A 15,894-nucleotide genomic window follows, 5' to 3' on the forward strand; every position below is an offset into this window, starting at 1 on the left:
AGCTGCAGCTAGATAGTGCTAGCTAGCCTTGCTGCCGCCTTGCTGCTTGCGTCGCGTTGCGGTTTGCTGCCGCTTGCCGTCGCCGCTTGCTGTTGCCTTGCCCGGTTGCATGTTGGAACATCGCAAAGACCACGTGCACCATCCCCGCCGCCGTGGATCGTCGACAAGATCGGCGAGTACCACGACGTCCCCGACGACCCCCCGAACATCTACGGATTCGTGAACGATTACCAACGCCGAAGACCTGAGAACCACGACGCCGAGCGAACGACTACCGTCGACGAGACCGTGTACCACTACTTCAACTATCGGCGCGTGTACGACTACTTCCACGACGACTACGACGATCTTGTACCCCTTCACCGATCGAAGGTATACCTATGAGACGTGGTCGAGAACCGTTTGCATGTGATGTATGAGTTGTATCGTGTGTATGCACCGTATGTTTTGCGTCGTATGTAGCTGTAGCACGTTGTATCACTTTTGTTGTGCCCCGACACATGGGAACCCGATATACGTGATCACCCCATTCTTTAATTAACGTTCCCGCACTCGCTTCCTATACGTTGGCACGATATCTCGACGAGTATCGGGATAGGAACGTTGCCGTGGCTTCGTTTCCATGTTGCCGACATAGTTTCCCTTTCGTTCGCCATGGCGACACAAGTTTCTTTCTCTTCTTGCCCGTGATGTTTGCACTCGCATGCATGACGCATTCATGGCATATAATCTTGTGTTGCATGTTCTTGTGTCGTGGCTCCGTTCTTGTTCCGCGAGTTAAATCGACTAGGTTGCCTTGTAGGACCGTCGCTTCACCCCTTGCCATGTTAACAACAATTTAATATTGCCGTGTAAATAATCGGGAGTGACTTAAATAACTAATCGTGGAGTTTCGTCGATATGCAACCCGTTGCATATCGAGCTTCAATTAATGTGCAGGGTTTGCGTGAGATGAATTTCCATGCCATCCCTTGCATCGTTGAACTATTCATGCATCATATTAGGTTGTGCATCATGTTGTGCATCGTGTGGTGAATATTTGTGTTGATGTTTGTTTCCGATTTGCTCCGTTCCGATAGAGTTCGGCAAGTGTGTCGGAATGTGAGGACCCTTCGACTACGTTGGTTCGCCGACCTCTCGGAGATGTTCTTCTTCCAAGCGGGATCTCAAGCAAGATGATCATTTCCCCAGATATCATTACTATCATAGCCTTGCTAGTTTACCGTTTCAATCGATTATGTCTCGTTGCCTACCACTTGTTAAATATCAGCCTCTCAACAATGCCATGATTACTTCAACCTGTTCGACCTAGCAAACCACTGATTGGCTATGTTACCGCTTGCTTAACCCTGTTGTTAGCGTTGCTAGTTGCAGGTGCAGTTGCTTCCATGTGATAACATGGGTTCCATGTCATATCACCATATTTAATGCTATTTAATTTAATGCACCTATATACTTGGTAAAAGGTGGAAGGCTCGGCCTTTCTAGCCTGGTGTTTTGTTCCACCTTTGCCCCCTTAGTTTCGGCTACCGGTGTTATGTTCCATAAACGAGCGCTCCTAACACGATCGGGGTTGTTATGGGGACCCCCTTGATAATTCGTTTTAGATTAAAGCTGGTCCGGCAAGGCCCAACATTGGTTCTACATTTGCCCAACATAATAATTCTGTTAACATTGAAATGCATAGGGCGTCATGAACCCGAGGAGTAATTTTACATAAACAGGGGGGGGCCAGTGCTGATGGTGTTGGTCCCAAACGGTCTGCCTGCGGGGCCACCGCGAGGAAACTCGAAGTTTGGCACCCGTAGCTAGTTCCATCTGTCGTGTCCTGAGAACGAGATACGCGGCTCCTATCGGGATCGTCGACACGCCGGGCGGCCTTGCTGGATTAGTTTTACCTTTGACGAGATATCTTGTGCATCGGGATTCCGGTGATGCTTTGGGAAATCTCAGAGTTGAGGTTTTCCACTAGGGAATTCGACGAGATCGCGAGCTTCGTGATTGAGGATTTCTATGCGGCTTGTGGTAATTTGTGATGGACTAGTTGGAGCACCCCTGCAGGGTTAAATCTTTCGGAAAACCGTGCCCGCGGTTATGTGGCAACGTGGAAACTTTGTTTAACACTGGTTCTAGATAACTTGAAGTTAACTTAATTAAAATATGCCAACTATGTGCGTAACCGTGACTGTCTCTTTCGTGAGTTCCTTCTCCGATCGAGGTCACGGTGGTGTTATGTCTGACGTAGGTAGGTGTTCAGGATCATTCTTTTGATCATGAGTAGTTCACGTCCGTTATGCGTAGATCTTCCTCCTTTTACTTCTTGTACTCGTAAGTTTAGCCACCAAATATATGCTTAGCCGCTGCTGCAACCTCACCACTTAACCATACCTCACCCATTAAGCTTTGCTAGTCTTGATACCTTTGGAAATGAGATTGCTGAGTCCCCTGTGGCTCACAGATTACTACAACACCAGTTGCAGGTACAGGTAAAGGTTACTTGACGCGAGCGCGTTGATTGTTCATTTGGAGTTGCTTCTTCTTCTTCTTCATCGATCTAGGATGGGTTCCAGGCCGGCAGCCTGGGATAGCAAGAATGGACGTCGTTCTTATTTTCTCGTTTGTTTTCGTCCGTAGTCGGACCCTGCTCTTACTCTTGATGATTATGTAATGTACTGATGTGACTCTGATGTAGCTTGTGGCGAGTGTAAGCCAACTCTTTATATATCTCTTCTTTTTAGTACATGTACTTGTAACGATATCCATTCTTGCGACACGACGAGATGCGCTTCTATCCCTGAAGAGGCCCTCGTGCCAAATTGAGGATAGGGTCGCATCTTGGGCGTGACAATATACCCCTCCACCTCCTCTCACTCGTAGAGCAAGCACTCGGGAGCCACCTACTCATGTGTTGAGATCAAGAGATTCCTATCCATCCATTTGAAACTTGAGAGGATGAACATGGATCTCACACACAAATCCCTCCACAACAAAAAAAGCTATGGAGAATATGAGAGGAAGAACAAAGGGGTTCCCTTCACATAGAGGAGAAAGTGATTGGTGGAAATGTGGATAAAACCTTTTGTCTTCATGACCAATCTTTGGATAAAACCTTGAATACCACCTTGGTCATTATATAAACTCCTTGAAACCAATAGATGGACTTCAAGAAGTGCCTATGGACAAATCCTTTGAATATAACTTAAGGCAACCATTATTCTATAAGGATTGTCATCAATTACCAAAACTACATATGGAGAAATATGCTCTATAACACCATTGATATACTCTTATATATGCATGTGTAGGGCGAACTTGACTAGTCATAATTGCTATAACTGGCCCACAACTAAAATTGGGAAAAGGCTAAGTTTTTATCTGGTCAAGTTGTCTAATCACTCCCCTCTAGACATACTTCGGATCCTACAATGGCCATGTCCTGAAATGACATGGTTTGTCGCATCTCGGATTGGGAATTTGAAACATCTCTTTTTATATAACCAAGGAGCCTCTGATCACCTCCCTAATAGTCTCCAAGGACACCCATGCAATATGAGGTTGACAAACTGAGTTCATGCAAAGCCCTTATTATTTGGTGGTCTTCTCGTGGAATCTTTTGGTGAGACTGGTAAAACCTAACTTTCTCTTCCTACTACACTAGAGGATGGTTATGCTCTTTTGTAAAACATGTGACGGTCCATCAGTTTTCTCGGAGCCCAACAATCACGTGTGCCTTGCAATCACGATGTTGCAACATGTTCCTTTTTCGTGTGTCACTCATGTTCATCCAAACTCCAGGGCGTCTGCTAGCATTGCTTGAATGTGTTGCAATACTGTGTGTAGTGCTATCACATTCACTATGGTCACCACCCTTTCGTGCATGAACACATGTGAAAGTCCTACTAATTAACTTTGTGGGTCCTCTCGCCTGGTTGTTCTTCGAAGCGGATGCTCTCATTCCAAACCCATGGCTGAAAGGATATTGTTGTAGTAATCTCTTGCATTGTCAATTGTATTAAAGGTCATGCCCACATATGGAACAAGTGGTTGTGGTGATATTGCATCACCATCTCTATCATCCTTATCCTATTGTAAATCAGTAGCATTAATCATCCCTTTCATATTCATTCCATTTCAAGCAGAAATGTGCTCCCTGATGTAGCACTCATTATCCTCAACTCCAACATCAACAACCTATATTTTGTGTCATTGTTGCAGGAAAAAGTATGAGATTATAAGCAAATAAGGTAGAATGGCACAGTTTATGGCATGCTGCAAGTGCTACTACAATCATCAACTCCTTCTAATAGAATGATAATATTTTGGTCATGATGTTTGTAAGCTTTTCTAGAAGATGCATCATTTGTTTTATTCAACTTTTTTAGTGAAGAAACTAGTCCAACATAATCATATGTGATTAGCATGCAACATATTCAACACATATACAACATAACTACAAAAGTCAATGCTTTCATATCATGACCCATATGCAACATGCACATTATTTGAGGACTTTTTTGTTGCAATTCTTAACCTAGACTTTTTTTAAACAACAATTCATATATGGCTTCAGTTAAGAAAGAATCGGTGCACAGAGTACAGATGTTGATGCACTACTCAAATTGCTTCATATATGAGTAGACATTTAATAGAGGACACAAAATCAGTAACATGGCACTCTCAATTTGTTGCATGCATGTGTGAATCTAGGGTTTGTTGCAAGTTTCCCAAGCATGCGAGGAGCTAGCCCGGGAGCCATCAGACGAGAAGACCAGAGGGTTACGGAGCTCCCTTGTAGCTCCAAGACGGAGAATCCGCTCGCCGGCGATTATTGAGGCTGATTTGGCCTGCATGTTGTTGGATGGAGCACCACACCTTATATCCATGTCGGCCGACAGCATAGTCCGCACGATATGCTGACTTGCCATGGCACGCAGGAGGGGGTGTCAACTTGCTGCAGTCGGCGACGGGCTTGCTCCCGCGCGGCGGTGATGGTTTAGGAGGTGGATGCGGAGGAGTTGTCGCCGGAGAGCTGCACGGGATGTTGATGCGGAGGAGTTGCCGCCGGGGTGCTGCAAAGGAGATGAGCGTGGAGGTGCTACAGAGGATGAGGTGCCGTCGGGGAGCTGCCAATTAGGTTGTCGTAGACATGCTGCAGAGGAGAATTTGATGTCGGGGAGCCGACGTCGAGGTGCTCCGCTAGGGATATTGCCCATGCCCTGCTTCGGACGGATGGAGAGAAGTGTAGCAGCGGATGAGGAATTTGCTTCCACCAAAGTTGTTGCAGCATTGTCGTTTTACGATCAGACGGTGTGTTTCCAACGACACGTATCGTCCATCCAGCGGCCACGGATAAGTGACAATTAACGGTTGATTTGTCGGCTGTCAAGACCGGTTTAGCAGCCGGCTTACATGATCCTACGAGGACAGGTATACAACTTCGATTTAAAATGTCATTACATACATAGAAAACATTCAGATTCAACCGACTAATTTCTGTAAAAAATTACTTGGGTCGCTCGCATGCCACGCCGTCTTGTGGTCCCGCGACGCCTCCCCTATCATCGTCTCCCACACTTCTTTATATGTGATGTGGCGTGGCCGCCGGCGGCTGCTGCAATTGGAAAACCACATCTCCTCTCCCCCTTCCCGTGGCCTGGCCTTCCTCTTCTCCGTCGAATCGACCACCGTCGGTGCTTCAGAGACACCGCATCGCGATGCAGCATCCATGGCTGAGATGAAGAGAGGAGTTTGGCGACGGTGTTGCAACAGAGCATCCATGTGGCTGGTCGCGCGGCGAAGGTGCGGCAACGAAGCATCCAAGGCGCTGCTCGTCGGGGACGGTGCTGCACCGCAACATCCATGGCGTTGCTCGCCGGCGACGATGCTGCAACGTTGGTGCTTCAACGGGGCATGGTCGGGAGATCCGTGTTGCGATGAAGCATCATCGAGAGCCGCCGGTGCTTCAGTGGAGCATCACCGGGGTCCGCTGGTGTTGCGTTGACACATCATCGAGACGCCGATGTTTTAATGGAGCATCGTCGGACCATGGGGTATTTCAGTGGAGCATCGCTATGATCGAGAATCGATACTCCGGTGAAAGGAGCTGCTACCGAGCTGCTGCTCCGATGAGTGGGGAGGAAGACGAGCATTGCCAACAAGAGAAGGAAGACATAGGGCACTGTGTTGCGAGCAGGTGATCAAATGGCCACGCGCAGTACATCGGATGGCTATCCAAGCAGTTGATATTTTCTAAGATCAACATTTGTAGCAGTGTCCTAGGTACATACACCAAATCTTATACAAGTCGAAAACACTATAAAATAAACAGATTTATGAATCTTAACGCAGATGGACGGTTCACATTCTACGTGGCCCCGCCCCTGCGTGTCACAAATCCATCCAGTCCCTCCGATGCGTTTGTGGTTTGTTCTGACTCTGGTGTTCTGCAAGCGTCATGGTTATTGTTTTTTGCAAGGTAAATGCTTGGGAACGACGCGCCGGCCAAACGACGCGCTGGTCGTCTCTACACATGCACGCGCTATCCCCTCCTCAGGCAGCCACGTGGCACGGTGACCCATGAAGCTAGCTTTCCTTCCTTGTCCTTTTCTTTTCTCCAAACGCTTTGTCTTATTCCCGGCACATCTCATGTCTTTTTTCTTCGAGTGCGCTACTATCTCGGTGTAACAAATAGAAACTAGTATGTCGTATCACCGATTCCGACGAGGGCATCCACCATGGGAAACATTTCCCTTCGGCGCGCCGGCGGAAGCAACGCGTTGGTCGCTCGCTGCCCACGCGTCTCGCGCGCGACCCGCGCGTTTGGCCATGCAACATTTTCCCCTATGGTGATCATTTAAATTTGCTACAACCTGTGTCCAAATTTGCTACATTTGTCCAATAAAAAGCTGCATATACGTTTGGTTGCAACCTCAGTTCATCGAATTTTTTGCTACAACCGGTGTTTTTTTTTTTGCTACAACCATGTTAATTTTTGCTACAACCGGTATCATTTTTTGTTACAACCGTTCACTAAAAATATTGCATACACGTTCGTCAGAGTTGCAACCCGAGTTCATCGGATTGTTTTGCTACAACCCTCATTTTGTTTTGTTACCACGCATCATCAGCTTCTGTTTTTTGTTACGATCACGTTGATTTTTTTTGCTACAACTATATTTTTATTGCAACAGTTGACAAAGATTACTGCATTGTGAACGAAATTTGTTGTATTAATTTATTTATTTTTGCTGCATGAAGATCTAACGATACAATCCGCGTGTAGCTGACGGGCGGCCGCCCGCCGACGCGTCGGCATATAGCGCTGCCCTTTTTGCAACCTTATATTCCTTCTATATCGGCCACATGCAGCTCCCCGTTAATAAAAGGAACATGCTCTAACACTATATATAACTCGCTAGCCCGCGCTTGCTCTATGAACATCCAATACTTCCAAATCAACCCTAAATTCACCCCGCGTACCTAAATGGCACTGCTCGGAAACCTAACAGCAAGCCCCGCCGCCACCATTATTCGTAAGATGCGGCAGGCGGAGCGCGCCGACGGCCCGGCGTCCATGCTGGCCATAGGAACGGCGAACCCGGCTAACTGCGTGCGCCAGGACGAGTACGCGGACTACTACTTCCGCATCACCCAAAAGCAGCACCTCACCAAGCTCAAATCCAAGCTCAGCAGAATCTGTATGCGACATCTTTAATTACTCTGTTAGTCCGTAATATTAAACTAATTCCAGTTAATCCGTGAGACTGATGCATGCTCGCGCATTTGCTCTCATGCATGGCTGCGTACGTGTTTGATGTGATCAGGTGACAGGTCGGCCATCAAGAAGCGCTACTTCCACCACACGGAGGAGTTGCTGCAATATCACCCGGAGTTCATCGACCGCACGTTGCCATCCCTAGATGCCCGGATGGACATCGCAGCCACCGCCGTTCCGGACCTCGCTGCAGCGGCTGCGGGCAAGGCCATCGCCGAGTGGGGCCGCCCAGCCGCCGACATCACCCACCTCGTCGTCAGCACCTACTCCGGCGCCCACATGCCGGGCGCCGACCTCCGCCTGGCCTCCCTCCTCGGCCTCGACCCGTCCGTCCGCCGCACCATGCTCTACCTCAACGGCTGCTCCAGCGGGTCCGCCGCGCTCCGCCTCGCCAAGGACATCGCCGAGAACAACCGCGGTGCCCGCGTCCTCGTCGCCTGCGCCGAGCTCACCCTCATCTTGTTCCGCGCGCCCGACGAGGCCCACGTCGACACGATCATCATGCAGGCTCTCTTCGGCGACGGCGCGGCCGCCGTGATAGTTGGCGCCGAACCAGACGCCTCCGCCGAGCGCCCGATTTTCGAGATGGTGGCCGCCGCGCAGAGCGTGATACCTGAGACTACGCACGGCGCCGTCGGGCGACTTCGGGAAGACGGGCTCGTCTTCAACCCTTCCTTCGAGATGCCGGCGCTGATCCGGGAAAACATCGAGCAGTGCATGGCCGACGCAGTCGCGCCGCTTGGGTTGAGCGGTGGCTGGAACGACCTTTTCTGGGCGGTTCATCCCGGCGGGCGGGCAATCTTGGACAGTGTGGAGGCGGGACTCCGGTTGGAGCCCAAGAAGCTGACGGCAAGCCGGCATGTACTCAGTGAGTACGGAAACATGTCCGGGCCGACAGTCATCTTCGTCCTCGACGAGATCCGCCGCCGTCGTGAGCATGTGGTGGGTGGCCACGGTCTGGGTGTATTGCTTGGGCTCGGGCCGGGTGTCTCAGTTGAGACGATGCTGTTGCGTGCCACTTGGTAGCTAAAACTAGTAACTAACTACTTCCTCTTAAAAAAAAGCTACTCCCTATATTTCCTTGTATTTTTACTAGTACAAATGCCCGTGCATAGCACCGGACAAGAAAAAATATATAATATCCTTGTTGTGTCATTATGCAGCATTAATTGAAATAAATGTGTATAATAATATATCAATCACATTATAGCCGATAGCTTTTATTTAGACAATGAAATAATTTCATGTTTCATACACACTTTAATATAAAATTATATATGCTACAACATAATGCCTACAAGCCGATATAACATAGCAACAAATATTATCATGTGAAGATTGGATCTATTATTGATGATATTCATGTGATAATTTTCTGAGACCAGCAAGATTTATTTAGAAAGTGAGAAACATGATATATCGCAAGCAAAAAAATTTGATTATATCATTCAACATTCTATATGCATGAGAAGTTTTCATAGAGCAATGGATGATAAACATGAACCACACTGTGCGGCCTCAAAATATCAACAATAGCATAAGATAGCAGATATGCGTGTCCACATGTTTTCAGCATCGTTCAAAACTTAATAGGTTCAATTACTAATTTAGCACGCATCAATGACAAACAAGATCAGCACCTAAGCCATGCTCAACTGTACTCTTTGCAAAAGCAATCTAGAATCAACATTGTAGATATTACAGGGACAAAAACATCCCTAGACTACCGCTGTAAGGATTTTACTAATCATGAAAAATAAAAATAAAATAATAGAGAGAACATGTCATCACACAGTCACACTTCCATTAGTAAACCATGTCCATGTGGTTGAGGATGCAAGTATAGTATATATCTATACATAAATATAACTGATGGAATCTTTGGAGTGATCAACAAAGATTCTACAAATTCAGCAATCACCATTTGTTCCTTGGATCCAAGAGTTTCAGAAAGATTCTTCAGGTACACAGATAATGCAGCTTCTACAGCACCACCATCAGCAGCAACTACCTGCATGACCAATACTTGCAAACCTTCTATTGCCAATTCCCAATTCACTATAATGAGTGGATCTCTCAAAATTTGGTCAGATATGCAACCAATAAAAAGCAGTCTTGCGTATAGTAACTAAAAATTTACTTGTAGTAACTGAATCACATAATAGTTTTGCTACAACAACCAAAAATTTACTTGTATATTGGTGAGAGAGGCAACCAAAAATTTGGTCAGACACGCAACCAAATTCTCTTTTCATTAATTTAGCATTTACTTGCATAGTAACTGAATCCTATAACAATTTTGCTTTAGGAACTGTAGTCTACATATGTTTTGTTTCTTTTGCACTTCAGTTGCTATGTCTAAAATGAAATACACATGGGAGGACCATGAATCCACGACCAACAACTCAAATCTAATATGTATATGCATATTGGACTATTTTAATCGATACGACCAAAGGTTTCAGCACTGAATAAAATAAATGTAGTGATGGACAATGAATGGTCTAGGCCATGGTGTGCAACAACTGAACAATATGCTCGTTGTCTTCCATGGTGGAGCTGGAGTGGCGGCCAGCCAGCCACAGCTGAAAACCCCCGCCCGACATTGTTGGAGCAGGAGCCACGATACATCGGTAGAGCCTCGTAATCTTAGCATGGAGCGGACGGTTGCGACATGTAAGTTGCGGCAGCAACTCTGACCATTGCACGCTGACAGCCTGCTCGTACTTGACCTTGCTTCTCGATCACCTAAGCACACATGGAATGAACAACCATTGCAAATTTCAGCATGATGTGGTGAAGTAATTTGAAAAATGAAGTAGTGTGCGTACGCATCTGAAGATGGTGGTGTAGTCGGAGCTGATCTCAAGCTCGTGCCACGGGTGGGCGGTGACGGAGCAGCAGAAAATGCGGCTCGGGATGGGCGTTGGCTTGATGCCAGGCCGGCTGGGGCGGCGGCCCAGGGGAGTGCTGCGAGCAAGCGCGACGAGTGTCGTCCTCGTGTAGAGGCGGGCAAGGACAGGCAGCGGCGCTGCTTCAGGTCGAGCGGGATGGCCCGCCGATGGCGATGACGGCGGGGCTCGGTCGGATTCGGGAGGATTTGGCCGGGGTGGATCCATTTTTGGCGGATTTGATGGATTTGATGTGGATGCGGGCAGATCGGGCGAGATTGAGGGCGGTGGCGCCATGGCCCTCCTGGAGATCTGGGGAAGATGCGGTCGCTGGCCGCCGCCCTCGCCAAGTCCTCGTTGGAGAGCCGCCGTCCCGCGTCCTCCAACGCCTCCTCGTGCCCGCGCGACGCCCCATGCCCTCGCCAAGTCCTTGACGGAGCGCCGCCGGCAGGCGTCCTCCCGCGCCTCCTTGTGCCCGCGCACCGCCCCCACAACCTCGCCTCTCCTCGTGCTCGCGCACCGCGCCCAAAGTCTCGCCTCGCCAGCGAGAAGGCCCGCGCGAGACGTGGAAGGAGGTGGCGGTGGGATGGGATCGAGATGGGATCGGTGGTGACGGAGGTGTCGTTGGGTTATTTCTTCTTTTCTTTCTCTGATACGTACCATTTCTGACTGACTTGGGGACTGCGGGTTAATTACGTGAAACGATAGGGACTTTTTTGCAAAAACGCCGCGACGGACGACAGAAGCACTCTGTGCTTTATTATTAGGGAGAGATTGTTTATCCAAATATGAAAAGAAATTTATTTAATAAATATGTATTGTAAATTTGACCATAATTATGTAAAAAAAATATGTACGCTCTACTCTCTTCCTTTCAGTTGAAAGGGTCCAGCCCAACAATCTCATCAACTAGAATTTATAACCGCTAATAACCAAACCGTTTAAACCCATAACCAACTATACCCAAACTGGTTTCTCCACATACCCAAACCAAAACCAAACTAAAAAAATTCAGCCCAATAAAACCTGAACCAATCAAACCCAAAGTAAGAACCGAGCCGTTACACCCGGTTTTTTAATAACCATTCTCACGTTTAGGTAGAACAGAGATTTTGTAGTTTAGAAAACCCTCACTCCGTTTCATAATATAATACGTTTTTGGAAGCTATAGTAGCTTGCAGAAATATCTTTTATTATGAGACTGAGGAAGTAGTTAATTATCAGGTCGATGGTCGACTTTCTATCCTTCAATAATATGTCAACGATATGGACCAGGACCTCGAAAAAGGAAGAACTCTGAAATTAATTTTGTCAACATTCGATCATCTTTCAGGTGTGAAGCTAAACTTCCACAAAAATGAATTGTTTTGTTTTGGCGAGTCTCGAGATGAGGTTCACCTATGTTGAATTGTATTGCTGTCGGCAAGGCCGGTTTTCGATTAAATATTTGGGGATACCGATATATTACTAGAGACTCACAAATGGTGAATGAAAATACATCGAAAAGAGACTACACAAAAGGCTAAACAGTTGGAAATATAAACTGCTATCTCTAAGTGGAAGGTTGGTTCTCATAAATTCAGTCCAAAGTAATATGGTACTGTATATGATATCCTTCTTCCAACTTCTGAAAGGAGTCTTACATAGATCAGACTATTTACGATCAAGATTCTTTTGGCAAGGAGATAGCGAAAGAAAAAATATCGACTGGCTAAATGAAGTGTGGGTATTGGTGACCTTGAGGTTAAGAATACTGACATCCTCGGTAAGTGGTTGTTTAAGCTGTCAGCGGAAGATGGTGTATGACAAACCTTTGTAAGAAAAAAATATGTACAAAGGTAGTATCCCAAGTATATTGTAAACCTAGGGACTGGTCTAATGGCTACGAAAAAATATTCCTTCCGCTATCGATCCTTTCCAATTAAAGATGGCTCTGAGATGAGATTCTAGGAGGACAAGCGGATAGGTAAGGCCACACTCCGGGAACTGTTGGGGATATTACCTACGGTGTAACCCGCCCTAGTTGAGCCGGGTCATTAAGGGGGCGACTCATTCATTGGTAATACATGCCTTGGCCCAGGAGCCGGATGGTGGTTCAGGAGCTATACAGAGGATAGACCGCCAAGGAGGTCTCCAGTCTTGGAAAGCACGACGATTTAAAGATAGGTTAAGCTACGATTGGTAGCATAGCCAGGACTTTTGTAAATCCTAGGTCCTCGACCTATATATAAAGGCGAGTCCCTGGGGAAGATAGGGGAAAGTAAGAAATCATCGAGAGCTAGGTCAGGCGAGTTACGCCCTCCTTGTAATCGAAACCATCATCAATCTACACAAAGCAGGACGTAGGCTTTTACCTCCGCGCGAGGGGCCGAACCTGGGTTAATCTGAGTCTCGCTTTCGCTCACCCCCTTTGAGTCGCCACCAAGGTGCGATGGCTCCATCTTTAAGTCCTTTCACGAGGACATCTGCCGTGACAAAACCACGACAGTTGGCGCTCACCGTGGGGCTAGCGCACTATGGAGTTGAGTTCTCAAAGGGAGACCTACCAAGGTCAGAAAGCTATGCGGTCGGCATCATGACGAAGAGCCGCCGCGAAAGGTACTACATCGACAACTCGCTGTGGGGGCCAGAAGCCGATTCAGTCAAATCTGGCTACGGAGTCCCCTTCGGCAAGATCAACATCTTCATCGGTATGATTGGAACACCCGTGCCTAAGCCGGACATCTCCACCGACATTGTCGAGCCGGCTAGGTACGTCCTCCCCATCACACGACAGGACATGAGACGCCATGTTTTTGTCGGTTTTACACAGGGAGCTAGCATACAAGACGAACCGGCGATCCAGGAGGTCACCCCCGTCAATTCTGACGTCGAGTCATCCACCGGCGAGGCAGATTCAATTCATCCTCTTCAGGAAGGACAACTCAGAGGGCTGTCACTGGCAATGGACCCCGAGATCCTTGAGAGATCCCATCGACAAATCGCCATCTATATGGCAGGGGCGGCACAACCTCAGCAAAACCCGTCCGGCAACAATGAGACCGGCGAGACATCGAAAACCCCGGCTCAAGCCATGGCGGATTTAATAGCGGAGGTCACCAAGCTCATGGCAACCGCCGTGACACCCGAAAATCAGGAATCGATCAATGCCGAGCTGGTGAAGCTGCGTGAGGCGATGGCCAAAGCCCAACGGGACATGGAAGCGGAAGCCGCCAGGATAGAGACGCAGCAGGCCATGATCGTCGCGGAGACGGAACGGCTGAACACCGAAGGCTGGCGGCTCGAGAGACAACAGCGTGCGTCCAACGCCATTCACCAAAGGAGACACCACGGACGCATTCGGGCCGACTTACATCCAACTCGCCTCTTCGACACCCCGCGCACCCCTGGGGCGGGTCCTGATCGACCCTTACAAGCTGTTCCGGGGGGAGGTCCGGTTCAACCACCAAACCCGCCGCCGCCTCAACCAATGGATGCCCACACAACTCGCTTCCAGACACCACGAGGCCACTTCTCAAATACCGTGGATAATGTGTTGGCGGCAACCCGCCACCTGGAGTCCCTCCCGATTTACGGAAACTCTACGGCCGAGATAGAAGCGAGAAACGCCATCGAGATGCTGAAGAGAGCAGTGGTCCAACATGCGCAATATTCACACAGCCTTGACCGGTTACACTCCACGCCCCAGGCGAGTCACACCAGGAGTCGCCACGAGGACCTACCGCAGTGACCAGCGGGCAATGGCGTCTTCCTCAGACCAACCCACTTGGGATGCCTGACACGCGAGCCCATGACATTATGGACGCAGCACGAGCCGCGCGTCAGATGGAAACGGCAGCCGCGACGGGTCAGGGTTATCCGGCTTACACCCAGACACCTCCCGCACCTCTCGATGCCGGAGGCAAGCACATTGGGGTGTCGTGTCTCCCCCAGCTCTACGCAATGAGCGGATGCCGAAGGACTTCAAAGGACCAAGTAAGGTGCCCAATTACATGCCAGATCTCGAACCAGGATCATGGATTGAGAGTTACGAACTTGTGATGGACATGCTCGCCGTAAACCAGGGGGTTTGCGCCAAGTATTTCACTATGATGCTTGAAGGAATGGCGCGTGCATGGTTGAAAAACTTGCCGCCTAACTCCATCAACACTTGGGCAGAGTTAAAGGAGCGCTTCATTAAGAATTTAAGAGGGACTTGCAAACGCCCGATGACCATCGTCGACCTACAACACCGCGTCCAGCGGTTGGATGAGTCGGCCCATCACTGGACTCGACGAGTCGCAGAAGCTATTCATTCATCAGATGGCATCTCGGCGGCTCAGGCAGTGTTGATTTTGGAGAAAAACTGCCATTACGAGCCTCTGGTGCTGAAGCCGGGGCGACTTAAGCGTAAAGTGCAGGACATGGGCGAGTTGATGGATACCCTCACCAAATATGCCGAGTCACATGACACCAAGGATCCTGGAGAGAACGATGACAAGGCTAGCACCGCCAGGAGGGACGAGTCGTCGAAGGGTCATTCTCAGTTTCAGGGCCGGGGCAACCACCACCATGGTGGGCAAGGCAAAAAGAGACAACAGGAAGGTCCCACAGATTTCGTTGCTAACACCAATACATGCAACGGAAACCAGCGCCAAAAGAAGCGGGTTTTCAGTGGGAAGAAGCTGCGCAATTATCATGGGATCCTCAAAGCCCCTGCCCACAACATGCTACGGCCGAGGGGCCGGCGACTCACTCTTGGGAGGACTGCTACGTAATGCAGGAGTTCCGAGCTGAGGCGCTCAAGATAGGCCAGGGTGGTGATCAGGGCCAGCGACAGGAATAGTTCGGCGCGCCCGGGTCACGACAGAGCCCGTTTGATGGTTTTCCTAACCCGGGTCCATAGGGCGGGTCACAACCCAACAGTGGACAATACCAAGTTCACAACCAACAGCAATACAACCCGCCATAAGTGTTTCAGCAACCACCCCCACAAGGGGATCTTCAGCGACATGATGATCATAGCGGTTTCCAGAATAACCCTAAGCAACTGAACAGCGGGTAGTACCATGTGTTCACCACCAGCACCTGCAAACGGGATCAGAAGGTGAAGCATAGAACCTTCAGTATGGTTGAGCCAGCGCTCCCTAGGTACCTTCACTGGTCTGAATAGCCCATAACCTGGAGCAGGGAGGATCACCCGCCCCGAGTGGATAAACCTGGCGACTTGGCTTGGTCGTAGCTCCCCAA

The 15,894-nt window shown here is 48.8% G+C and overlaps 1 protein-coding gene across 1 annotated transcript; it reads left to right on the forward strand.

The window, feature by feature from the left end:
- The first annotated feature begins 7,425 nt into the window (after positions 1-7,425).
- On the forward strand, positions 7,426-8,929 carry LOC123403030 (bisdemethoxycurcumin synthase-like). The gene is made up of 2 exons (XM_045097008.1): positions 7,426-7,697; positions 7,824-8,929. Exons 1-2 carry the CDS (start codon positions 7,484-7,486, stop codon positions 8,798-8,800), a joined length of 1,191 nt encoding a protein of 396 aa, XP_044952943.1. The 5' UTR covers positions 7,426-7,483; the 3' UTR covers positions 8,801-8,929.
- Positions 8,930-15,894: the final 6,965 nt, after the last annotated feature.

The sequence above is a fragment of the Hordeum vulgare genome, chromosome 6H (assembly GCF_904849725.1).
Source record: "Hordeum vulgare subsp. vulgare chromosome 6H, MorexV3_pseudomolecules_assembly, whole genome shotgun sequence".
Classification (NCBI taxonomy): domain Eukaryota; kingdom Viridiplantae; phylum Streptophyta; class Magnoliopsida; order Poales; family Poaceae; genus Hordeum; species Hordeum vulgare.